General features: G+C 46.8%; 1 protein-coding gene across 3 annotated transcripts in view; it reads left to right on the top strand.

Moving 5' to 3' along the window:
* The window catches only part of Samd4a (sterile alpha motif domain containing 4A), a 243,999-nt gene that overhangs the window by 206,866 nt on the left and 10,003 nt on the right, over positions 1-27,130 (top strand). For all 3 annotated transcript variants that reach the window (XM_008839544.2, XM_008839545.3, XM_029566660.1), the window contains 5 exons: positions 6,470-6,788; positions 10,429-10,514; positions 16,301-16,419; positions 20,690-20,891; positions 22,115-22,241. In XM_008839544.2, coding sequence (XP_008837766.1) covers positions 6,470-6,788; positions 10,429-10,514; positions 16,301-16,419; positions 20,690-20,891; positions 22,115-22,241 — 853 coding nt within the window. The remainder of the gene's footprint in view (positions 1-6,469; positions 6,789-10,428; positions 10,515-16,300; positions 16,420-20,689; positions 20,892-22,114; positions 22,242-27,130) is intronic.

Here is a 27,130-nt window from a genome sequence, read left to right as displayed (position 1 = left end):
AGTTCTTTTCTTTGTTGATTTTCCTCATGGATACAAAAAGATGACTACGGACTAACAAAAGCTCCTTCTTCGTGATGTTATTTAATCCAATGGCCAAAGCACTTTGCAGCTGCCTACTGTCTCTCTGCTGCCAACATGTTCCCATCTTGTATCTGGATATAATTTTAGTGACTCGTTTTTAGGGCTAGTTGACTATATGTTTTCATCTAAGGTCCAAATGACAGCAGGACCTATTCCACATGCATACAACCTGTGTCCCTGTGCAAGGGTTCTTGTGCACTGGTCTTGGGAGGGAAGTTGTGTAGGAATTTGAGACTGTAGATTATGAATGGAAGCCTCATGGTATCCCAGAGAGCCTTTAGGAAAGGACAAAGTATTAAGCCAGGCAGGCCCACAGAAAATTTCGCCTAAAGCAAGTGGTTTAATGGAATAGGAATTTTTAAAACTTATCTACAAGGATACATATATATATATATATACACATTCCATGTTGTTACACTTCTGCATACTACAGAACATATTGTTTATGTTTGGAAATATACATGCATAGAAAATTTTATCAGGAAAATTTATTTTTAAACCTCCAGATGAGTAGACAGATGAAGACTATTCATATATGATTAAAGCATACACTTAACTAAAGAGAATTACACTTTCCATGTGAGCTCTCCAACTGAACGTGGGATTTTGTTGTTGTTAATTTTATGCTAACTCCTTTGCTAAGCAGCTTGTCTGGCAGTGTGATTATGGCCATTTTTAATCTAAGAAATTGTTCTCTTTTAGAGAACATTCAAAAGACCAATTTACTGTTTCCTTACCTGTTAGAAAGTACAGAAAGTGTTTTGCATGAGGATTCAATTGTAAGTTTTCCCCTCTTATTTCTGGAGCACTCTTTAGGAATTCATTCATTCTCTATGAACAAGGAAGCTTGGTCCTCTCTTGCCTTACTTCCTTCATCCTTGGGCTGATATCAGTAAGTCTTATGGGGTGGTGAGTGATGTGCCTTTGACTTCCCATTTATTAAGTTAGTGATGTTCAGTGTCTTAGAGTTATATCTAGAATAATGTTGACTATACAAAGAATGCTTCCTCTGCGATCCTCTGGATGGGAAAGTTTAAAAGATTCCAAATGTATGATGACTGCTGATAAGCAAGGAGGAAGTGACCATTCATTCTCTTTGAAAGCCATGCCTGTCAGATGACCATATTAGGCTAACTTCAGAACACCCAGTGTTCTGACACCCTGAGTGCCTTCAGGAACCAACAGCCTATGAATGAGGAGGCACCTCTTCAACATCCCCTGAGGATTGAGCCCCTGGCTCTGTTCTTTCTTCCCGGGGATCCTGCCTCCTCTGCTGTTTGAGGAAGGGAGCGGTTGGTCATCTGTTACCACTGGTGGCCTAGGGACAGACTCAGGTGAGGCAGTCCCACAAGCCTGGCCGATGACACTATTGGAAATGCCATCACCATGCCCCTGCCTCCAGCATTCTTACCTCACATAGAACCCACATTTCTAAGGAGATAGTTGGGGCCCCGCCCAGAGCTAGTTCATAATCAGTAGAAGCTGCTGACTGCATGTTCGGATCTCTTCCATTCAGTTGCTGAATGCTTGCTAAGCAGATGTTTGGACTCGCTTTGCCTGTCCTTGCAGGATAACTGTGAGTGATACATGGTGCCTGCCCTTGGGTATCATGGAACATGCATTGGGACAGACAGATACAGTGGCTGCCGATCTTACAATCCAGGGTGATTGGGGTCATCACCAAAGCCAATGAAAGATTCTTCCTGGAAGCCTGTATAGGGACCAGATGTTGCTGGGGAGCTCTTGAGGAGACTGTGACAGGTTTGGTAGGACCATGAGCCCAAACAGAGGCAATGAGGGTGGGAAAGGATGACAGAGGTCATGTAAAGGGAGTCCTACGGCTGTCAGGAGGTTTGAGCTCAGATACAGTGAGATTTGAGAGTAGAAACATAGGACTTCCTGGGGACTGTGGGAGAAAGGGAGCTGAGTTTAGTGAGATACTTCTGGGACACCCAGGTAGAAATGGCAGGTTAATGGCTAGAAAGCAAATGTGGAGTCACAGACACATGTGACTGACTCTGCTGTGAGTGAGCTGTAATTGGCAGTGGGTGTCCACACGGATGTGTGCTGGGTGATCGGGCTGAAGAACAGCCTCCAAGGAGCACCATCAGAAAGGACCTGGTGGTAACAGAGGTTGAGCTGTGAGCTCTTTCCTGAGAGCTCAGAGAGGGAAACAGAATCCCAGCAGGTGTTGGGAATGTCATATACTGTGGAGACGGGACTCTGTCCTGTACATTGGCCATCAGCCGGTCACTGCAGCCACTCATCAGGGGTATGAGTGTGTGCTGAGGGCATGAGTAAGGATTTGTAGACTTCTCAAGCTGTTAGAGAGAAAAGAGAAAGAAAATTCAGGATGGGGGAGATTTCTTAGCATTTATATCTAACAAGAAAAAAATCTCTATGTGAGTTTATACATCATCCCTCCTTTTTAACTCACTCCCAGATTGTGAAACAGAACCATTTTCTGAACCAGGAACCCTGAGGTGGAATAAAGAGATAGAAGATGCCTGTGTGTACATATGTGTACATGTGTGTATGTACACACGCATAGCCAGGGAGCCTATCTCTCTGTTCCCTTGGTCTCCTGTCCTCACACCATCTTTTTAACAATTTTTTGATGTATTTATTTTATATGTATGAGTGTTGGGCCTGCATGTATGTAAATGTACCACATGTGAGCAATGCCTATGGAGGCCAGAGGCCATGTCGGATCTCCTGGAACTGAAGTTACAAATGGTTGTAAGCCACCATGTGAGTGCTGGGAACTAAACCCAAGTCTTCTGCAAGAGCAGGAAGTGCTCTTAACTGCTGAGCTATCTCTCCAATCCCCTCACACCATCTTACTATGTGGGTCTCAGGAACAAGGCTTGGGATGAGAACTTGTTTTTTATGTTCCCAATACAGAACAGTATCTGGCTGGTGTTGAGTTTAGCTGCTGATTGGTGGATGAGGAAGAGAGAGAATGGATTAAGTAGAAACAGAAGCCCTCTGTAATATGAGAGGTTCAAATTATTACTACCCAAAGGGAAGGATAGAGCCAAGGACATGTCACATAAATGCTGGGAACTCTGAGGTTGCCCAAAGCTCTCTTTCTAATGGTTTGTACCTTATAATCACATACCCAGGAAAGGTACCAAACCAGCCTCCTTCCAAGGCCTAGAAGGCCAATGCTGAACTGATTGAACAGTAATCTCCTTCCTGCTCATCCTCTGAGCAACCCCTGGGGTGCCACAGTGGCCCTGACTTCTTGTTATCTGCTTTCAGACAAGTTCTTGCTCAACAGCTTTGAATTGGCATGCCTCACTGGAAAGCTTCATTTTGCTTTCGTATTTATAATGTGGGATTAGATTTTGGGCATGAAGAATCGACAGAGACTTGTCAATATAGAGAACTAATTCCCACAGCTAGTGGAGAGCACTAGATTGACTTCCATTCAGACTCTCCCTGCTTGCTTCTCAATGTGGGCACTCCGTTAAGATCAGGAATGTGGCCCCACTGTCACAGTGACACCCAGCTGGTGCTGGTGTAAGTGAGGGTTGGGATTTGGCTAATCGGTTGTGTTGTTTTTGAGACAGTGACTATAAGCCTATGAGAAAAGACAAGGCCAAACAAAACTCTGAACGTAATTCCTGGAAAGCTGTATGTTACAGAAAAGAAAGCATCCAACATTACTTGTTATATTAATAGTTTCCTCTGAGCGTGTCTCTGTCTGTCTGTCTGTCTGTCTCTCCCCTCTGTGTGTGTGTGTGTGTGTATGTGTGTGTGTGTGTGTGTGTGATGTGGTGTGTACATGTGCACAGGTTCACATGGAGACCAGGGGACAACCTAACCTATCATTCCTCCTGTTCCATTCACTTTGCTTATTGAGGACTGTCACTGTCCTGGAACTCACCCAGTAGGTTAAGCTAGATCTGCCTGCCTCTGCCTCCCAAGTGCTGAGATTAAAGATGTGCACTACCCTGCCTGTGTTTTGTTTGTTTGTTTGTTTTATTTTTTTAACGTGTGTCCTGGGGTTTGAACTCTGGTCCTTGAGTTTGCTAGGCAAGCACTTTACCAGCTTCTTGTGGTTTCTTTTCTTCAACAGAAAAGTAACATGGGGGCTAGATTTAGGGAATGTCTGTTTCCTGCTGAACAAATTTAACCCTTTGTATAACCCAAATCTCCTGCCCTCTCCATGAAGTACAGAGCCTTCTTGCCATGTGGCAAGATTCAGCAAGGACTCAATGGCAGGTGACAGTGTCTCAATAACCCATTTGTTTGCCTGAGTGAGCCTGTCCACTGGGATGGCATTATAGGGCCACATGTAATACCACCCCCCAGCTCAGTTCACCTTTACAGAACCCACATCCCATTTTCTTTATTTTCCATCCCCTCAGTCATGTGCAAGACAAGAGATTGGAACCCCCACATCACAGGCACTGCTTGGGTGGTTGATGGGAACTCACAACAGGAGCTAGGGACACCCCCCTCCAGGCTATCCTGGTGAGTCAGGAGAGGCAGTAGTGCTGAGCATGATTAATTTAACCAGCTTGATTCCATATGTCCTGCCCTGCTCAGATCAAGTCAAGGGTGGCAGTTGCATGCTTAACCCCAGACTCCAGGAAAGACTAGTACCCTAGGGAAGCAGGGAAGCTAGGAAGAGGGAAGAGCTTGTGCAGACTCATGCACTGGGCTCACCACACAGGCTGAGGCTGTCTGGCCACCCCTGCCACTGTATTCAAAAAAGAGAGGAACTCTCTTCTGAAGCCCTCTTCTCAGAGGCAACTGAGCGTCTTGCCAAGTGTGGTAGTATACGACTATAATCCCAGCACTCAGGAGGCTGAGGCAGGAAAATTCTGAGCTCCAGTCCAGCCTGGGCTACAAAGGGAGAGACTGTCTCCAAAAGTTAAAGAGAGGTCTGGAGCAATGGCTCAGAAGTTAAGAACACTGACTGCTCTTGCAGAGGACCCGGGTTCGATTCCCAGCACCTACATGGCAGCTAAAAACCATCTATAACTCCAGTTCCAGGGGATCCTCGCCCTCTTCTGACCTCTGCAGACATTGCACGACATGGGTGCACCTACTTGTGAAGGCAAAACACGCATACACATAAAATAAAAATAATAAAATATTTTTTTAAAAAGTTGAGAGGGGCTTACAGTGACTCTGACCAGGCTTGGGACACTTCTGGTGGCTAATTAGAATTTCACTTCCGTCATAAAGAAAACCTTTGTGGCAACTAGGCTAAATCACAATTCATGTTCCATTTCCACACAAACACACCCCACCCAACAAGGTAGGTTCCCACCAGTAGAAGGATTGGGCTTGCTGGCGTCCTCTGCCCAAGCCTGTCACCCTTGGCCATCCTTTCTCTGGTGCCCTGATTGAAAAAGTTGGTGGCAAAAGTGATCATGTTCCTTAAGTCTGCTTTCACTGACACAATCTTAGTAAGAGAGGATCTTAAGAATGGTTTGAGTTCTTGTGATCAGGCTTTTAAATGTTTGTTCTTGTTAGTCCAGGCTCTCGGGAGATTTGAGTGCTTCATTTGTAATCAGGGCCCTGATAGGCAGTGTCACTCCTGAATACCAGGAGAGCTGGAAGTACATAAGTACTGGGGGCTACACAGTGATGGAGGGCCCAGGCTACCCACCATACAAGAAGACCCCAAACACAGGCACCTGGGCTTATCCAAAATCTACATTCCTACCAGAATCCACTTTCCTTCCTTTTTCTAATAATATCTAAGAATATCAAAATATGTATGTAAAATAATCCAATTATATTCCAGTGTGAGTGTGTGTATAGGTGTTCATGTAGATACACATGTGTGCATGCAGGGGTGTGTGTGTGTCTGTGTGTGTGTGTCTGTGTTTATAAGTCAGAGGTTGACATCAGGTGTCTTCTTCAATCGCTCTCCACCTTCATTATGTAATGAGGGGTCACCTACTGAACCTGGGGCTTGCTGATTCAGCTACACTGACTAGCCAGGGAGCTCCAGGGATCCTCCCATCTGCTCCCCAGTGCTGGGATTACTGGTATACATTGCCCAGCCTCTTATGTGGGTCCCGGGTACTTGAACTCTGGCCTTTCATGCTTATACTACAAGCACTTTGCCAAATGAACCATTTCACCAGCCCTGTACTCCAATGTTACTACATAAGACATGTATGTATCACATGCAATCATATGTGTATAGTTTCTATTAGACATTAAACATAGATTTCTCCAGAACCATCTTTCTAAAGCCATCCCTCTCCTACTAAAAAGTTCCCCAGGCTCTCATCTCATTTGGGTTTAATTCCAGCCTCCCTGCCCTGTGCTGAGAACAGCTCTAAGAGGGAAGAGCCTACAGGCGGTGCAGGCGGGCAGCGGTCCCTGAACTCACCAAAGTCCTTTCTCTCTATTACAGGACATCATCGAAGGGGGCAGCCTGCGCATCCCCCTCCAGGAGCTGCACCAGATGATCCTGACGCCCATCAAGGCCTACAGCTCCCCAAGTGCCACCCCTGAGGCGCGCCTTCGGGAGCCCTCGCTGATGGGACCCGAGAGCCAGAGCCCCAATTGCAAAGACAGCACCACCACCGCCACCAGCGCCGCAGCCAGCGCCTCTGCGGGCGCCAGCGGCGGACTGCAGCCACACCAGCTGAGTAGCTGCGATGGGGAGCTGGCTGTCGCCCCTCTGCCGGAGGGGGACCTCCCTGGGCAGTTCACTCGCGTCATGGGGAAAGGTATTCTTCCCCCTGGGACACCCTAGCCAGAACTCAGAAGCCTGTGGGTTTCAGGGGTGCTGGATGAACTTCCTGTCCCAGTAGGTGGCATTAGCTTCTCTAGGAGACAAGAAACTGCTCAGAGAGGCTTCCCCACGGGGTCTCAGGCTCCAGCCTATGGACCCCTTTAGGCATGCTGGGCTCGCCCAGTAGAGTGCCTGTTACGCCTTGGACTCTCAGGGAGGAAGATGGGACAGACACTGAAAAAGATTTCAATTACAGAGCTCTCTCTCAACCACTGGCCCTCCCCAAAGCAACAGGGGCTGGAGCTGGTGGGAAGCCAGGAGCCCTGGTACCTGAGTCCAGAGCCCAGAGCCCAGGGGAAACCACATGCAGAGCCAACGAAGCCCCAAGGCTTCCCCCTCATCTAGAAATTCCCTCAGACAGGCAGTCATGGGCTGGAGAATTCCCAGCACACAGCTGGTCTGTTTAGTCTCCTAGGTTTACATCCTCCCTTCAGTTTTGATTCACCTCCCAGGATGCTGTGGTGGTTTTGGGCTGTTGACTTGTGGTTGCTTAGCAATTCCTATATATCAGACACTGGTCTCTGTGCAGCCCCCCAGGATGCTAATCCCCCCAAACACAGAGGAGGAAACCAAGACACACAAGCCAAGTAGCCCACAGAAATGGAAGCAGCTCCTGGCAGGGCTAGGCAAACCACAGCTTCTCCACCACCCACCCTCATGGTTACTACCACTAGGCCTTCTTACTAGCTCAAGGTAGAGCAAAGCTAAATTCCATACCGTGGCTCCCCTTTGCCTAGTTGGTAAAGCCCAAACCTAAAGGGTCACCTTGCACCTGTCCTCATCACCTCCATTCTACACTCCAGACAGTCTTTGTCTGAGCTTGTGTATTCTGGTGTTCAGCAGTCATTGTGCATAGGTTCCCTGTGTCTGGAACCAGGGCTTTACTTCTATAAGAAGCCTCAGAATTACAGAATAGGAACTTATTCTGGGTATACACAGCACTGTAATCCCTCACCCCAGAGTGCATTCATGCAGTGCACAACACTCACATCTGTATGTGAGAGCTTTGCCTGAAACGCCTTCTCTCACACCATTTTCTCCACCTTTGTTCTGCTTCCTCTTCTTCCAAGTGTCAACCAAGTCCTCTGATGGGTAGGGCAGACTGACTGGGCCTCAAGGCTACATGAGGTACCCCTCCCATGGGCCCCACAGCCCCTTAAGTCTCCTTGTCTTATTAATTCATACTTCATTGTAATCACCCCTTTGCTTGACTGTATCCCCCATTAACCTAGTGCTGTCAGACAACTTTTAATAGCCACTGGATACCACACAGGACCTGGCTGGTAGTAGGTGACTCATATATACATGGTACATGGTGCGTGAGATGGGGGGCAGCACTGATATATACATTTACCCTGAACCTGGATTCTGCATATAATGTGCTGTTGGGAAACCCTGCTGTACATATGTCTTTGTAGAGGATAGAGCTAAGCCAGCCCTGTGGGTCACAGCACCCTGCCTGCTTGCACTAACCCCTGTCTTCTCCATGGTTCAGGCCCTCACAAACAAGACCTTGAAGATATTAAACTTTTGAATAACGTGTGCTTAGTGCACATTTCACAGGGAATTCTGATCATGGACAACAACGTGGCGAATGCTAGTGCATTTTCTTTGTGAAAAAGCAGCATTGGTTTTGTCCTTTATCCTCCACTGCTTGAGATCATTTTATTTATTAATTTTATTTTATGTGTATGAGTGTATTGCATGCATGTGTGTAAGTGCACCTGTGTCATGCAATGCCTGGGAGGTCAGAAGAGAGCATCAGATCCCCTGGAACTGGAGTTACTGACGATTGTTAGCCTCCATCTGGGAACTGGGAATCGAACCTGGGTCCTCTGCAAGAGCTGAGCCACCTCTCCAGCCTTTGAGACCATTTTAAAGAACCAAGTTTTCACCCACAGAAATGGATCCGAGTCTTATCGATGAAGTGAGGAGCACCACCTCCAATATAAGTCATCTAGAAAGACCTAAATTCACTGCACTCTGGAGCAGAAGGGGTAACTCACAGCTTCCTCAGGGTCACTGGTGGCCAGAGTAGGCCCTTGCACCCCTCCCTACCCCACCTGAGAATCCAAGAGAGACGCAGCCCTACAAAGCCCATGGGAGGTAGCTGCCTGGCATGTGCTCCTCCCTCACCTTCCAGTTCTGTGATGGCTCAGCCCTCAGTAAACCTCACTCCTCAGCCCAGCTTCTGTTTGTAACCACAGCTGTAACCACTGTGTAAGAAGCTGCAACCCAATTCATGCTCAGCACACATCATCCAAATTAAACAATGGAAAATGAAAAGCAACACCTCCCCCACACCACAGCCCACCAAGCCCTGCCATCTCTTCCCAAAGAATGGTCACTATTAAATTTGGGAATATCCTTTCAGAACCCTTATCATCATGCACAAGCATGTGAATATCCATTCTTACACAGGTCTTAAGATTGTTTCCTGAAGCTCAGTGGTATTCCCATAAACATTTACTTTGAATATTTCTGTCAATACAAACAGCACCATTACATTCTTTTTTTAAACATCGCATACTATTCCATTGTATATATAAACCACAAATTACTTACCGGGGTCCTCATCAATAGACCAAGAGGCCGTTTCTAGCTGCTTGCTGTAAACTTTGCTATACTGAAAGCCTTTGTGCAGAGACATGATGAGGATTTGTGACAGGGGAGTTAGATAGAGGAAGGAGTCTATATAAACCACAAATTACTTACCGGGGTCCTCATCAATAGACCAAGAGGCTGTTTCTAGCTGTTTGCTGCAAACTTTGCTATACTGAAAGCCTTTGTGCAGAGACATGATGAGGATTTGTGGCAGGGGAGTTAGATAGAGGAAGGAGTCAAAATATGATGCCCAGTTTTCAAGCTTGATGTGCTTTGAGTGATGGACACCCTCGCTCTCTGGCTGACTCCCTTTGTGGGTGACCTTTATGATGAGAGCTGAGTGGGCTGTGAACACAGCCATGAGACGTGTGTCCTCTACCCACACATTAACACTGCCCTGTCTTTCCTGGCACATCCCTGAGTGTGTAGGTGAAGCCACATGTGGAGAAATGCGTGCATCACATTGAGAAAATGACAGTGGCAGGTTTCCGCTCCGTGCTTGCCCACATACCTCACGGCTAAAACATGTCACCAGCCTCGTTCCCCCAAACACAAATGCCACTGCCTCTCCACCTGGTGAGAGGTGTGTGGTTCATTCATAAAATCACGGGAGCTGCTCTCCCACAGCCATGGAAGACTCAGAATCTTTTGATGCGCCCTCACCCAGAACCACCTGTGAAAATAAAGCCCAAGATTTCTGTTTCTCCTCTCACAGAGCATCTGCCTTCAGGCCTGTGGCTGAAGGCTTAATATAGAATGGTATGACTGGAACTAACCCAAGGGGCTTCTGGGGTGACTGAGCATTTGACTTCAGTGGAATGAGGAGCCTCCCGGCATTTTCTGTGAACGTTATGTAATGCCACAGGCACACGTACCTCACAAGGTCTTGGTCCTAAAAGAAGTCAGAGAGAGAGCTCAGAGGCTGGAATGGCATAGATTGTTCTGATTCACCTTCTTTTCTTAATTCACAGTGTGCACACAGCTCTTGGTCTCCAGACCTGATGAGGAAAATATAAGTTCCTATTTACAGCTCATAGACAAATGTCTCATTCATGAGGTGAGTAGCAACTGGTTTAACCAAACTCTTTACTGCTTCTCAGAGTTTCTGTGATATGATCCTTTTGGTCTCTAACAACTTGCTATTGACAAGTGTGTGGCCATTAATAATAGCTTGGAGATAACTAGACTACAGTAGTCATTAATTGAAACTTAGTTTGTGTGGTACCACAGGGTCAAAATTTACTAGACGGAGAGCACTGCTGGGGGATGTATAAAAAGGTCAGATCCCAGAGGAACCCACTGTCCATGCCTGGCATAGCTAATTCCTAGTACTGCTGCGCAGCTCTGGATAGTTTGAAAGCTTTTTAACATTATATGCTCAGTCTGCCTTTTAATGTAGGAAGAAATCACACAAAAGAAATAACCTACTAGATTCTCCGAGTGCAGTCATTATATAAGAGACTGAAAGATTCCTGGACATGGGTGGGCTGATGCCTTCAGGGGCATAGAGAAAGGACCCTCAGACCCAGGCATCTAGTGGCTGTGTGGGTACCTTGCCTCCAAGAATTATAAATACAGAATCTAGGCTAGAGACCATATAAATAATGGACCATATATATAAGGTGATGAAGTCTTTGATTGGTGTTGATGTGAGGGTGAGACGGCTAGAAGCCCCTCACATTTGCTTGTTAACAACTAGAACCCCAGAAGTCCAAAGGGCCACAGTGGGAGGAGCTGTCCAGCACAGGGGTCTGGCTCCAACCTGCCTTCCCACTCACCCTCCCAGTTGACACACATCTCTTGCCATTTTTGGAGCCCTCCCTCAAGTGTTCTGATGTTACTCACCCCTCATATCCAGACACATTCTCCTTCTGGGGTTCCATCCCAGCCACTCCCTCTCCATTCCCCCAGACTCTCACTACAGTGTCTTCTCTGAGCAGCACGAATTTGTGCACCCCCATCATCACCCCAGCCAGAAACTGTGAGCACAGTAGTCAACTGCCTAGGTTGGAGCTCAGACATGCCATCCTCTGAAATATTCAATCATTCCAAAATCCTAGACTTTTCACTTAAAAAGAAAAAAAAAAGCTGTTTCTCTAATGGTTTCCCCAGAACAACTATGCCCTGCCTAATGATAGCCAAAGCTATACTGAAGGCCCTGTGTGTTTATTTCAGGAAGGGCCACACCCTGTGAACCAAACTCACCTCTGGCTAGTCACAATCTTCAGGCAGCACTTGTTTTATCTAGAAATAAAGACAAAAGGGAAGGCAAGAGCACCTCGTTCATTCCATGCATATTTACTGAGCACCTACCTAGACCCTGTCCCAGGCTAGGTGGCTTAGAGTGCAAATGTCACAAACAGAAAATAAGTACTAGTTTCTTTTCCCAGTGCTGTGATGAAATACCTGAATAGACACAACTTAAAGATTTTTAATTTTTTGTTGTTGTTGTTTTTTGGGGACAGGGTCTCCCTGTAGCCCCAGCTGGCCTGGAACTCACTCTGTAGACCAGGCTGGCCTCGAACTCACAGAGATCCACCTGCCTCTGCCTCCCGGGTCCTGGCATTAAAGGTGTGTGCCACCACGCCTGGCAATTTTTAATATTTTTATTGGTTCAAAAATTTCACACAATGTATTTTGATCATATTCAGACCCTCCTTCCCCTTCACCCACGCCCTCTTCTGTGACTTCACGCCCTCTATTATTATTTGTCTTTTTTTAAAGGCCTATTAAGTCTAATCTGTGTTTGCTAAATGCTCTTGGGTATGGGTCTATCCCTAAGAGTATGGTCAACCTACTAGACATTGTATCAGTAAGGAAAACTGACTCCTTCTCCCAGCATCTATCAATTGCCAATAGATCCTCAGCTAGGGCTGGGGCTTCCTGCGAAGCTCCCCTATCCATATGGGGCCCCTGTCTAGCTTGGGTTTGCACAGGTCTTATGCAAACTGTCATAATTGCTGTGGTTTCATATGTGCAAATACCCTGTGGTGTCCAGACAACACAGTTTCCTTGTATTTTTTTTTAACCCCCTCTGATTCCTTTAATCAGGAAATAGTCTTTTTCTTGGTGGGGACACTATGGTGCAGCATTCACAGTGGGAGGAGCAGCTCCTATCAACCAAAGAAGGGAGCTTGAGGCCTGTTCCCATTAGCAGTGGATCAGGAAACTGAAAAAAGTTGGAACAGAAATGGGATAGAGCTGACCTATAAGACCAAACCACCTCCCACCAGAGGCATGAGACCTCCCCTTCTAAAGGTTCTACAAACTCCCAAAATAGCACCACAGCTGGGGACCAAGAGTTCAAACATATGAGCCTATAATGACAGTTTACATGATAAAAGCTCTGGTGAGGTGCCTCGGAGCTCGGAGGTGGAACGTGAGCACCTAACCTAAGGCTGGACCTAGGCCAATTCTCTGGCAGCAGAGAGGACAGTCTTTAAGCTGAGACCCAAAAGCCCAGCTGGAACATTTTGGTAAAGACTGGACTACTGGGGCTGGAGAGATAACTCAGCAGTTAAGACTCCTTGCTACTCTTTCAGAGGACTGGACTCTGATTCCCAGCACCCACATCATGTGGCTTACAACTGCTTGTAACTCCAGCTCTGGGAGATCTGATGCCCTCTTCTGATCTCCATGAACACTGCACTCACATGCACATACTAAGATGAAGATACACACATAAATAAAAATGAATCTTTATGGGGAAAAAAATGACTCAACTGCTAAGGACACAATTAAGTGCTTAGGCGGAGCCCAATATTTCCGCATTGGAGGAGAACATTTGTGAGTGGCTTGGTTGGGGTCAGGGGAAAAGTTAGGCTTCCGAAAAAGCAAGCTAGGAACTTGGCTTCATCTCCCTTACCCACTCTTAGTCATAAGGTTTCTAGACATGGGAAGGTACCTTTCGCCTCCACTCAAGTCAGTGGGACCCTTGAGACCAAAATAATGTGTCTTCCAGCTGCCTCTATGGAACTGAGCACAAGCTCCCAGATTAGTCTGTTCCCATCCTGAAGCATCAGCCTGATCCCTCTCCCACTCCTGCCATCTTACACGCCTTCCTTGGGAACCCTGACTTGTGTTTTTCTTTGCCCTTTTCCTCCCTGGCAGCCCCAAGTGACTCGGTAAAAAGGACAGTGTATGGTCCCATCTGCTGTCAGGGTTTCCTGACACTTCTGCCTTCTTGAACTCCTGTCAGGATGAAAGGTTCTGTACACTGCTCTGGAAGGGAGAGTGTTGTTCAGGGCTTTTATTGTTTTAGTTTTGGAAAGAGCAAAAGCATCTGAATAATTTCCCACAGTCCAGGGTTAGTCTTTGGCTAGCATTCACAGTCCCTGGCGGGGGTGGGGGTGGAGGTGGGAGCATGGAGTCTCCATCCTGGCAGGAGTTGGACATGCTCCTCAGACAGGGATCCCTTTCACAGCCAGGGCCTGCCCTTCTTCAGCAAGCTGGAAATGGGGAGGTGTTGACCAAATGGACACACCTTCCTTCCTTCCCAAGGGGGTAAGTACCCTACTCCCTCAGGAGGTAAAAGGAAGAACAGGATAGGTCTGAATTTCACCTCTGAGGCCTTTCACTTTGATTCCTGAATTCTTGGCCCAGGATTCTCACTCTTCACTATCTTGAAGTGGTTCTGGTAAGACAGGCTTGTTCCCTTTTGGCCTTTTCATCCAATGCATAAACTACAGGACAGAGTAGTCTGGGCCTGACGGGCAGAAGACTTGAACAGGATGACCAGTGGTGTCTGGGAAGTCCGTAGGCTTGGAATCTTCCTTTCCTTGCCAGAGTCCGAGGCATTGGGCTATGGGGGGTGGAGGGGGGCTTTAATGAGGTGTCGGCCACTAGCCTGTCTCCCACAGTAGAATACTACCTTATACCAAACACATCCTTAGTAGTCTCTGCATTTCATCCTCACAGAGCCCCTTTGAGCAAGTGTTGTCACCTTCAGTTTTCATGAACTGAGTCTTGGGTAGAGGGTCTTGTATAAGTCTGTTCTTGGATTTAGGCTTTGCCCATCTGCATCCAGAGCCTTCCTATGACCCACCAGACTGAACCATCCTCCCCAGTTCATCTTGGCCTTCATAGCTGCATCTTGTGTTCTTGCATTTGGCTAGCTAAGCTAATCAAAATCAGAGCCCATCTCCTGCCTTTATTAAAAGAGCACAACTGCCTTGTGTTCAGTATATGTGTCTGTGTGCTGTTGGACATTCAGTGAGTATCACCAACAAATAAGAGGGACCATGAAGGAGAGCCACATTCTCGCCTTCTAGCCATGTGGGCTTCTGCCACACAGCTACAGGGACCCACAACTCTTCCTCTAATCAGACCTTATTGTGTCCTTCAGTTGGGCAGCCCTCCTTGAACACCCTCTGGCTAAGGCCACCCAAGAGGAAGGGGTTTACAAACCATCATCAAGAACATTTCCAAAACATGATTAGCATCTTCTTTTGTGCACAGAGCTCTCCTATGTTTAGATCCTTAAAAGATTAAGCATCCTCAAGAGAAAATTAAGCTGTCATTTTTTTCTTCGCTTAAGGAATCTGTTTCCTTTATAGGAACTAGGCATTCAGTCTGTTACTCTAAGTAATATTTCATTACTACTTAAAGGATTTCATGTCTTATTGACAAAACCACTTGGGAATGTTCTCTGTTGCTGCTACTGCTAACCAATCAAAGCAGATGGCTTTTTTACTGTGTGTGTTCCAGGCCTCAGATCCAGACACTTGTAGGAGATTCATATATGCCATAGGGTCCTCAACTTCTGAGATACCATGGGTCCACATGCTCTACCTACTCAATTACCAAGGTGATTGCTATAAACTGTCTCCCTGGAAACTCTCCAGACCATTCAGTCATATTCTGGGGTGCAGGAGAGACCCCGCAGCCTACATTTCGCGGTCTCCTTGGGTGCTTTGAATATATTTGAATTCAAGAGTCCCTGCATTGAGGACTTGTGACTCTGGGCTATGATGAGTGCAAGAGCTATACGTCAAAGGACACATGGTATAGATGTGTGCTGTGTGCTATAGATGACACATATGTGTGTGGTGTGATATGGATGATACATATGTGTGCTGTGTAATACATATGATACAGATGTGGGCTGTGTGATACAGAGGATGTGTTCAGTGTGATACAGATGTGTGCTGTATGATGCATATGTGTGCTTGTGGTATAGATGTGGGCTGTGTGGAGCAGATGTGTGCTGTGTGATATAGATGATATAAACACCTGTTATGGACAGTAGGTAAAACATCAGTACGGTTTTGTACAGGTACCAGGTCTACCGTTTTTCCTAAATGACAGCCAAGGTTAAGGTCAGGACTGGTGTACTGGAGGTTTTCATAGGGCATAGAGCTGTTTAACTAGAAATTTCTCCAAAAAATGCCTAAGTTCTTTCCCTGAGGCCCTGCAGACGACTCCAGAGTGACCCCACACCATCAAGCCAATTGATTTTTGAAGTGGTTTAGAATTTCCATTGATTACGAAAATGCAGGAAGTCTGAAAAGCTAGAATATCCAACAATCAATTTTACAGTTCATTCTTGGTTAACAAACAGGGTCCGCAGCAGAGTTGGAAGAAGGGTCTTAAGATGGGTATAGACCCACAGAAATGCAACCAAAAACAAAGTTGTCAAAAGCTCAATGCATAGGCCAGGTGTTTCCAATGCCAAATCGCTTGACTCTTCAGCACAGGTGGCTCCAATTTAACTGCTGTTTGAACCAGGTTGGAAACAGGTGACGAAAAGGCAACTGTAGAACTCGTTTTCCTCTATTAATTGTATGTTTCTCCCTCTAATGCCAGGTTGCGTCACCCATTTAAAAGTCCTGTTTGTTTTTGCAGGCATTTACAGAGACGCAGAAAAAAAGATTGTTGTCATGGAAACAGCAGGTGCAGAAGCTCTTTCGGTCTTTCCCTCGGAAAACCCTTCTAGACATATCGGGATATCGACAGCAAAGAAAGTACGTTGGGATGTCGTTCTTGGTAATGCGTGGTGCTTCCCTGGTGCCTTGCTGCCCACCTCCGTTCCAGGCGCGAATATTTCAGGGCATCACTCCTCCCATGAGGATGCCCTGTGGCGAGTACCAAATCGCATCACTTAAACAGGTTGGGATGGGAAAAGGCTGTAAGGGAGACCATTCCCAGAGGAAGAGCTGAACGTGAGCGTCTGTAACCCAATTTATGTTGTCATAACCGTAGTATTAGTCTAGATGGGTGTGGGAAGCCAGAGCTCATATGATTTAATGAATGCCAGCAAAACACAGGTGGCTGGCGGGCAAGGTGGGGGCGGGGGCTCTGAAAAGATGAAAGTGGGGTCTTCTATCAGCACCTGAAGTGCTACTGTAATGTTTTTCTCCCTTCTAGCTGCAGACAAGCTAATTATAGTTGGTGGCAGGGTGAAGCACCCAGTGCTTATCTATTTTGGTCTGAGCTGCAGTCTAATGGTGGAGTGGTACCATTCTTGATTTTTCATAGTACTTTGGCTTCTTGGATGCAGTTCAAAATAAGCCTGGTCACACTTCAGAACCTGTTACCTTCATATGGCTTTAAATGGAGAAATCCGATTGCAAAGGAAAGCTGAACTGAAGTGAAAGTTTACCTGAGAAATTGAGGCAGGGAGGAGGGCTGACTCACGCTAGAATGATAGGAGTTGGAAATAAAGCGATAATGCCAACATCTATGCTACATTTTAACCTACACAATCACTTCTTCACTCGCATCTAAACATTCTGAGTTCATTTCCTCTCTCAGTGCATAAGTAGATGCTGTATTGCTAAATTTGGGAGCATTCATTTACATACACGTGCCTTATTATTTAAGAGAGATAAGGTCAGGCCAGAGTTTGTGAAATGTCTTCATGAAAGATTTATTTAAAAATTAAAATGTTACTACACAACATGTAACAGTGTTGTTAAACATTTATTTAGCACATACTATGTACCAAGTGGTATCCAAGCACTTTGGGATGGGAAAAGCCTGTGAGGGAGACCATTCCCAGAGGAAGAGCTGAACGTGAGCGTCTGTAACTCAATTTATGTTGTCATAGCAGTGGTATTAGTCTAGAGAGGTATTAATACATTTCATCCTTGCAACAACCATGTGAGGTAGAGCTGCTATTATTAACCTTAATTTGTAGATGAGTTGATAGGCAGAGGTGCCCAGGATTTGAACCAAGCAAGCCAATGCCAGCCCCAGATTAGCACTCCTTACCATGTGGAGCCAGGCCACTGTCCTGATCTCAGACTGATGCACAGAAAGGAAAGGACACTCCTGTAAATCTACTACCAGATCACCAGGCCCCAGCCCTCTAGGGTTGCCAGCCCTGAAGAACTGCAGACCACTCCTGCTCTGAGGATGTTCAGTGACCTGAAAGCAAGGAAAGGCTGCTGCTCAACTTTTTGTGCCACATCGAAATACTCTGCTTCCACCGGCAGTGATGCTTCTCCCATGTGAGGAAGGAGGCTCCAGATCCTGCTGGCGGTACCAGGTCCTCGGGAGACAAGTTTCAAGTAGAAAAACGGCATTCAGAAGTAGAAGTTGAAGTTGGAGACAGGACTTTTAAGCTCCCCGCTCCTTCTCACAAAGGACTCATCCCCTGCCTCCGTCAGCCTTGTTTGTCCTTGATCCATCAGAGAGCCCTGCACAGGCTACCTCGACCTCTCCAGACTGTTACTATTATTTTTTGCAGGGCCAGCCTGAGTGTTACCAGGTTGGAGCCCTAATGGGCCTCTTTTATCAAGTAGATAAGATGAATTCATTCACCAATTGCGGATGTTCAAAAGGATATTACTAAACCCATGAAACATACTCTGTTCTACATATTGCCTCTGGGATATTTTTATACTATTAATTTATTTTGAAGAACTGTTTCTCCCCTACAAAGGTAACTGTAGGCAAGCCCCTGTTTAAATTATCACACACATCCCAAATTAATTGTTTCTTATCAATGTTATTTTTATCAAAGACTGTCCATACATTTCAAGGAAAGGAGATCAGTTAGACTTCAAAAAGCAGAGAAGCTGGGGCAGAGATGCTCAAAGGAGGGTGGAGAAACTTGCTCTTAGTCTTCTCCCCAGAAAGTAGGATTATTTCCTTAAGCTGAGTGATCTCAAGTAACCTGAGAGTTCATTCCATTTGCCAACAGCAGGAACTCTCAACAAATCTGGCTTTGTAATAACCTACTGAGGACACAATAGAAGCCCCCCCCGGCCCCAATCAGGAAAAGGATGGCCTCACCAATTCTGTCCCCACCACCCCTTATTTCCAGAGTGTTCTGGACTTTCCTACCCACTCCCAGACAGCTGAGTCCTAACTCTTAGGAATTCCAAGGTTCCTCATTTCACCAGAGACTGCTCCAAAACAGTACCCTCTACCTGTATTTTCTATTGCTAGAAAATACAGTCTTGCCAGACTTAGTGTCACACACCTGTAATCCCAGCACTTGGGTGGCTGAGGTACAAGCATCAAGAGTTTGAAGCCAGTTTGTGCTACATAGTGAGGCTCTGTCTCAAAGGGAAAAAAAAATCTTGCTTTCCTGGAAGCATAAATCATTTTAGTAACACTCATTGACTGCTGTTTTGCATATGAAAAAAGGAAAGTGAGAAAAAGCTATCCACACTAAATAAGGAAGAAAAAAATCTTAGCAAAATACTGAATCATCTACCAGGTGGTCAAAATTCTGACTCCAGAAACCAGAAACCAGAGAACTCATTTTTCACGGCTGAAAACAAAAATGCCTACTCGCTCCTTATTTTTTATGTCACTTCACTGTCCTTCCCCCAAAAGGGACTCTTTCTAATGGCACGGAGTCAGCCTTAGCTTTCCTCACTCTAATTTTCAAATTTAAAAAAAAAATCATAGACATTTGTGAGGACAAAAAAAAAAGAAGAAGAAGAGGGCGGTGAGATAGACAGTCACCCAGAACCCAGTATCCCTCTCTTCTGACTGGAGTCTAGACAACTTTTCTTGGCCACAAAAGCCTGGAACAGAAGACAGTCGGCCTGGAATTCTCTTCCCTTCCCCTTCTCTCCCTAGGAAATTTAGGAATTCTGGGGAAAGCAGAAGCATTCTCACACACGGACAACTCTAGGCTCAGGAAATGACTGTTTTGCAGTCCCCCTCGCCCCCCACCGGTTAAACTACGTCAGCCTGTCTGCGGAGTCTCCTCTCAGGTCTGGTTGAAAACTCCCCACTGCAGCTCCATCTAGTGGCTCTTGGGTAACGCATGTCCACCCAACCCTGAATAAAGCTGAATGACTCTCTTGGAAGGAATGTGCTGGTTCCTGAACCCGCTGGCTACTGTGCAACGTCCCAGACCTGGGGCTGGTGTGGAGGAGATGCGTTCTTCAGCTCTGAGCTCACTCAGCCTAGTGAGTGCGGTATCCTGAGTGGACCCAGAGAAGAGAGCAGCTTTTTCAGCCTTCTGAGGCCCACCTTGCAGGGAGGGCCTGTGGAATGGGAACAGGTCCTGTCCTATGTCCAGGGCGCTTGTACATATCACCATCTCACGGTCCTATGCTCAATGCTGGAGTCAGCCCAAACCAGACTGGCCTCCCATTTGGAGAAGTATCATGATGACCGAGATTCACTCATTCGTTCATTCATTCATGTATTCAACCAGCATTTACCGTGCCATGAGCTCACTCGGGCATAGGAAACACAGAACCGAGGAAGACGCAGCCTGTCCTTTTTCTTACAGAGCTTATATTTTAATGGGGTTCCTGTCTCCAAGACCACACAGAAAACTGATGAGAAACAGACTGTGGCATGATGCAAGGAGCACCAGTTCTGATCTGGTTCTGTCACTTTCTTACTGTGTGGCTTCTTAAAAAGGAACCATGCCCTTGTACATAGGCCCACAGGTTGGACAAGCCTGGAGTAGAAGGTGTGGGATTCACCTTCCGTGCTCATATTGTGGTTGGCTACCCCCTGCTGGCTGTGTAGCCATGGCAAAATTTTCAAGCTAACTTCTCCATCTGTAAGGGGATAGGGCACCTACTTCATAGGGTTGTTGCATGGGTTGAATAGTGTGTAAATCCCAGCATCCAGCCTGTGCTGTTGCTCTCAGATGTTAGCTGCCATTTCAGTCATACCCCAGCACCAGCACAAACCCACCCCCCACCTCCCAAACCTCTTAACTGTCAGCCTTCAGGAGGCACCCCACTGGCCACCTGGGCTATGGATGGGCAAAGCATGTCTGAAGCTCTGGGCCCTTTCTCTTTGTTCTCACAGCCGCGGCTTTGGGCAGTCCAACTCCCTCCCAACAGCCGGCTCTGTGGGTGGAGGCATGGGCAGACGGAACCCACGCCAATACCAGATCCCCTCCCGGAATGTCCCTTCTGCTCGCCTTGGCCTCTTGGGTACCAGTGGATTTGTCAGCTCCAACCAGCGCCATACCACCGCCAACCCCACCATCATGAAACAAGGAAGACAGGTTTGTTCTACTCTGGGAAGCAGGGAGGTTGGCCAAGTCCAGGGCCTGAGGCTTCAGGGTGTTCCCTCCCCCAGATGACCCCCTCAAGGTAGAAAAAGAAGCTCCCAGGGCTTAACAGAGGGACAGCTGAACCCAAGCCTCCCAGGTAACCAGCACTGTTTGTGTCGTTTCCCTGGAGACAAAGCAAACCATGGCTGTTGCTAGGGATGCCCAGTGCCACAACAGTTTCAGGGACCCTACATATGAGGCCCTTTTAGACAGACACACAAGAGTTGTTTCTTCTTTGTCTTGATCTTTGGCCCACCCCAGCACACTTCATCACCTCACCTGCAAGTCTGAGTTCCAGAGGACCTTGAGCATTGAGAGGCTTCCTTTGCCTTTTTATCTGTGATAAATAGCTCTTTTGTCACGGTCCCAGCTGTGATAGAGAATCCACAGGATTAGGTTTGAGAGATTGTTAAGAGGGAGGGTTGACAGATTTCCAGCCAGTCAAGGCCAGGCTGCCCCTTGCTGTGAGATTGACAGTGACCTCTCTGTCCCATGGCCCCAGTCCTACCTTTCACCCATGTTCACTCAGCCCCAAGGGGCTACGTAGGTTGGCCCTGAGATTGGAGACACACAAGCAGGTCTGAGGCTTGGGTTCTCATTAGACCCTGAGAGAGGAGGGATTGGCCTCAAAACAGAAAGGCCACTGCAGGAGAGAGGAGGGGAAAAACCAGCCCCTAAGAGAAAGGTGTGCATGAGAAGGCCCACCCCCCTCACTTCAAGGGGAGGTCACCATGGGACACATGAGCAGCAGTGGGCCCAGCATGTTGCCAGCACAGTCTTTTTTCTCCGCCTCTTTGTGGAGTAAATTTTAGGAATCTCAGAAAAAAAATCAAATAGAATCTCTGAACTCATTTGTGTTCTCTGTTGCAAACATTTATTTCCCCAGTTTTTAGAAATGTGACAGGAAATAAAAAACAACAAATGGAGTAAGAGAGTTTTGGAGATGAGAGAAAAGGTAGCCCAGGAAAGCTGAAGCTTAGAGTAAGGCCTGGGAATGAGGAATGAATGAATCTAAACCCTGTCTCTGTAAAGACATGGAAGGGTGGCACTGGCCTACAGGCCACTTTACAGAACTTTCCTGGGACATCTGCCCCCTGGGTTCCAGCTGGGGCTCCCTTCCCCATGCCTTCCCAGGGTGTCTTGGGTAACAACCCCCACCATGTGTCTCTCCCTAGAACCTCTGGTTTGCCAACCCGGGGGGCAGCAATAGCATGCCCAGCCGCACCCACAGCTCCGTCCAGAGGACCCGCTCACTGCCTGTGCACACTTCCCCACAGAACATGCTGATGTTCCAGCAACCAGGTAGGGCCTGCCTGGCACAGGATCCCTCCCTTTCTTCTCCCCTGACATGGGCGGGGGGGAGGCAGGATGCCAGAATAGATGCCCCGGTGACCCAGGCGGAAAGTGCTGAGCCTCAACTGTCACCACACATTCTTTGGAGCTGGTGGATGTCTTTCCTTTTTTAAACTGTGCCTTGCCAGCATGAATAGTGGCGGCCTGGCTAGGAGCCAGCATCCGGAGCCCCAGAGTCAGGTGCAATCTGACAGGGATATTTTTGATGCTTGTCATATTTCTAGATTTCTAAATTGATTAAATCAGAGATATCACTGGTGGAGTTCTGGGGGGGGGACAGAGAGACATGGAGGGGGAGTGAATGAGAGAATGTGTGAAGAGAGTGAGGCAATAAAGAGAACACTTGATCACTGGTACCATTTTGGGATTGCCTTAGAAAGCAATGACTGTTGGACCAGCCATCTTTCCTTTACTTGACTAAAGTGCAACAAATTCAAGGCCAGAAGGGCCTACACAATCTCAATCACCATATGTCCTAAAACAAGCTACCTGACTTCCACACAGCCAAAGGATCTTGAACCCCTTCTCTTGTTACTCTAGACTCCAGAGTAATACAAAGCCACATAAGTCATCACTACACCTGTCTAGATACCCCTTCCAAACACAACCCAGAGATACACCCTGCCTTCAGGGAACCCCATCCTCACCCCAAGTCCATTGCCCCATGTTCCAGAAGCAACTGCTTGGAAGAATTTACTTTCAATGCTCCTGCAAATCTGTAATTAAATGTTTTACATACTGGACTTAGAGCTCTAAAACTCTTTGGAAGAGAAGAAAGAAGGAAAGAAAGAAAGAAAGAAAGAAAGAAAGAAAGAAAGAAAAGAAAGAAAGAGAAAGAAAGGGAGAGAAAGAAAGAAAGAAAGAGAAAGAAGGAAAGAAAGACAGACTTTCCTGAACATTACAAACCCACCTCCAGTCAAGCCTTAAGAAATTACAGCATTTCTCATAATGGCCAAAGCCCAGGAACAATGCTACTTCAAATTTCCTGATTGCAGATAAGCTGGTGAGCTGTCTAAGGGGGCACTCCAGGTTCTGCCCCACACACTCAGAACCTTCCAACTGGCTCCCTCGGAATGTAGTCATGAAGGGTTGAGGCAGGGCACAGTCAAGGATCCCTCACTGAAGAGAAAGGAGACTTTGGAAAGTCTCTGCTTAAGGGCACTACTCTTCAGCTTTTGTTCAGGCTTCCAGAGCATCCTCCTGTCAATCAAATGTCAAGGCCAGCAGTGACTGTGAGAACCTTTCTTGCTTCTTGGGAGGCAGCTTTCTTCACAAGAACACCTCTCACCTCCAAACCAGGCCAGATGAGGCTCAACCCCAAGAGGTGAGCTCTAGAAGTGGGCCTTTTAAAAACTCAGAGGAGCCCAACATGGTCAGCCATGGAGACATCTATGGGCTTATGGTCAGATGCTAAGACTGGACTCCAAGGATTGTATCAGGAAGAGAAAAGGTATCTTTCGTCTTTATACAAATAGGAGTAACTGTGAGCACAAAATGAACCAGAGATAGCGAGCCACCAAACCAAATACTTATGTTCCAAGGTAAAGTTTTCCTCCTGGCTTGTAGATGTCTTCAAAGCATCTACTTGATGTCGTTTCCAAATCTTGAAGACTACAGCGTTTTCTTAAGAAAGTATTGATTCTGTGAACTTCAAAATGAGTCTATTACAATGAAAGACTAAATATCTCCAAAGAATGTGGAGAAGACTGAGGACTGGAAGTAGCCTGCAGGTTGAGTCTCCTAATCAGTCACTTGCCGGGTTCTGCAAGGTGCATCGCTCTTTCCTGGTCCGCATAGATGGGGCACTTGGATGCTATCTCTGGTAACTCTCTGCTTTGTTTCCACCTGGACATGCTTCAGGCGTGTCTTGGGACCTGCAGCAGGACCAGCAGATGACTGCTGTATCTCACTGGTCTCTGTGATAAGTAGAAACACTCAGCTGGGGCTCCTAGAGGGAGGAGGATGAGGTCTGAGATGCTGAAGGGAACTGGAGCTCAAAACACATGTGGCACTCAGCAAGAATGCCACGTTGCTCCCAGGGGCAGGCTGATTTCCCATTTGGAAAGCAAACTTGGAAATAGCTTGAAGAATGATACTTCTTTTTGGAAGCAGTTCTGTTCCTGCTGAGCCAGGCTCAGTCGCCCCTGCAGTTCTGTCAGAGAGGACCTTAGAGTAGCTCTGGCATGATGCTTAGAGCCACAAAGCCTCCTTTCTCCTCAGGAAGACTAACAGAAAAGGACAGAGAATCTCAGATCAGACATCAAAGAAAACCACAGGTTGCACAGACCTGGCACCTGCATTCTGGAAATGGCATCCTTCACTTACATAAAGTCACATGCAAAGCACCCTTGGACCAGAGGAAATGGCATCCTTCACTTACATAAAGTCACATGCAAAGCACCCTTGGACCAGAGGAAATGGCATCCTTCACTTACATAAAGTCACATGCAAAGCACCCTTGGACCAGACTAGCTGTGTACAGATGGATGAGGTGGCCCCTTTGGTGGCAACATTTCACTATGTGACATCTGTCCTGTGCATCAAACCTCTCCTACATACTGACTCTTGATTGGAGTCTCCCATCCTCAGAATGCTGTAGGCCTTGGGGCTACAACACTCTGGGCCATTGTTCATTTCTGCCTCAATGTGATTGCCTGATTCCTTTCAGAGAATGTCTTTAGAAAGAGCAGAGACGGGGAGAGTGTTCCCAGTGCCCAGAGTCCACTAGGGGGAGTGAAACAGGCTTCCATGTAGAGACAGAGACCAGAACAAGAGTCCACTTAGAGTATCTGGTAAATATTTGCCCACCCCTGCATTCTGATAAACTTAGGAAAACAACCTAGCTGGGAACCCAGGACAGTGGGTAGGGAAGTTGGTCCATGAGCCAATTCTATCCCAGTCAAGAGCCCACCTGAGCCAGACACCCTTCCCACCTCTAAGAGTCCACTTGAGCAAAATGGTACTATGCTATATCATCACATATCGATTTCCCCCCAGCACTTTTCATACAAGTGCGGGCCCCAGAGATCTGCCGTAACACACACTTCTGCACATCTAGGTATGGTCAAGAGGCCACCAGAGCAAAGTCTGTTCTCCACAGCAGCCTCAGATGTAGTTCATTACTTGGGCTCTCCCACTGGCCACAACCATTTCTGAATAATCTGCTTGCCCTCACCACTGGCTCTTTGTTTCCCTGCCCAGGCCAGGTCTTTTCCTTTTTACCACCCTCCCTGTTTCTTCTTGGTCTGCCCCCATCCTTCATCCCCCTTCCTTCCTTATTCAACCCCTTCAGCATCAGCCTGTCTTCCCTGCTTTCCTGCCTTCAGCAGAACTGTTCCTCACATAACCAACTGCAATGCTTTTCCAGCTGTCCAGCAGAGCAGGCTCAGTGGTCAGCAGCAAGGTGGGGCTATCCAGGTTTCCCAGACTGACCCAGTCTGTTACATATTCTAGCATCGTGAAGAAATCACACCTCACAGATGGTGCTGCAAGATTGCACCTCTGATGCCATGACACTCAGTCCAATGGCCAGTGTCTGCCTGGGATAAGACACCTAGGATCTTGAAGTGAACCCCACAGCAGTACTGCTGTAAGGGATGGGCTGTTCTCTTCCAGAATCTTTTTGGCTCTGGGTCCGAGATTCCATTACTCTGTATATGTGGGAATTCTGAAAAGGCACAATTAAGAAGTCTCAAGTCAGGGTTAGAGAGATTGTTCAGTGGTTAAGAGCACTTGCTGCTCTTCTGTGAGACCCAAATTCAGTTCCCAGAACTCACATCAGGCAGCTCACAACCACCTGTAACTCCAGCTCCAAGGAATCTTACACTTTTCTTCTGGCCTCCATAAGCACCCACACACTTGTGGCATACATTCACACAGACATATATATGCACATAAATTTTAAAAAAATCTTTTTTTTAAAATCTCAAGTCCACCTTGACACTCATAATGCTCACCAAACCCTAGAATGATCTAATGGTAAAGAAAAGAATTCCTAGTACAAGCTGAATATTCATTATCCAAAGTGCTTAGGAGCAAAGCGTTTCAGAAGTTTTTCAAATTCAGGAATATGTATATAAACTGTACCCTAATCTGAAATGTACCAAAAAATATTGGTAGTCTCATAAAAGGTTGCAGATTCTGAATTTTCAGATTTGAACAGCTCAACCTATGCTCAGAGATGTTATCCTTTGGATAACAACAGAGAAGGTTCAAGAGGGCCCTGCCTTTTGCCTGACTGAGGACCTGTAGCTCTGTCTTCCCTATTACCTCAGGGTCTGATGAGTGGGATGAGTCCTCTGATTTAGCAGGACCCCAAAAAGACCTTGGTGTTTAACACAGACCCATAGGTCAGCAGGTGCATGACTGTCCCTTGGGGTTTTGATGAGGGCTCTGCTCACCAAGTCACACGTGACTAATGGGTTCTAACCCTGACTCAGAAGCTTTAATCTACCCAATCAGCCTCTCTCATGGGTGCCTCAAGATGCCACAGGACTGTTTTTCATCAAATACACAATTAAAAAGTCACACTATTAAGAAACTCTGCAGTGTGAACATATGGGCTTCTCCAAGACTTGGAATTTTTCAGTGCCACTCTTAAGAGTGGTAGGTTCACAGCTCTCCAGAGTGTCAGAGTGAAGAGCTAGGGACGAAAAAGCAAGCAGACTAACTTCCCACCTAAAAGAGCAGCCACAGCGGCTTGGAGATTCTGGAGCCGAGAGCCCTGTGTTTCTCAGCCCCCTTCCTGGAACACACAATCCTGGGCTTGGAAAATGGCATTTTGCTGCGTCTTGGCAAGAAATCCCGCAGCTGAGACACTTCTCTCCAAATGTCGAGCA

This window comes from Nannospalax galili, unplaced genomic scaffold (genome assembly GCF_000622305.1).
Source record: "Nannospalax galili isolate Female #2095 unplaced genomic scaffold, S.galili_v1.0 scaffold336, whole genome shotgun sequence".
In the NCBI taxonomy this organism is placed as follows: Eukaryota; Metazoa; Chordata; class Mammalia; order Rodentia; family Spalacidae; genus Nannospalax; species Nannospalax galili.
Note: the sequence above shows the minus strand (reverse complement) of the source record. Positions and strands in the feature narration are given on the sequence as shown.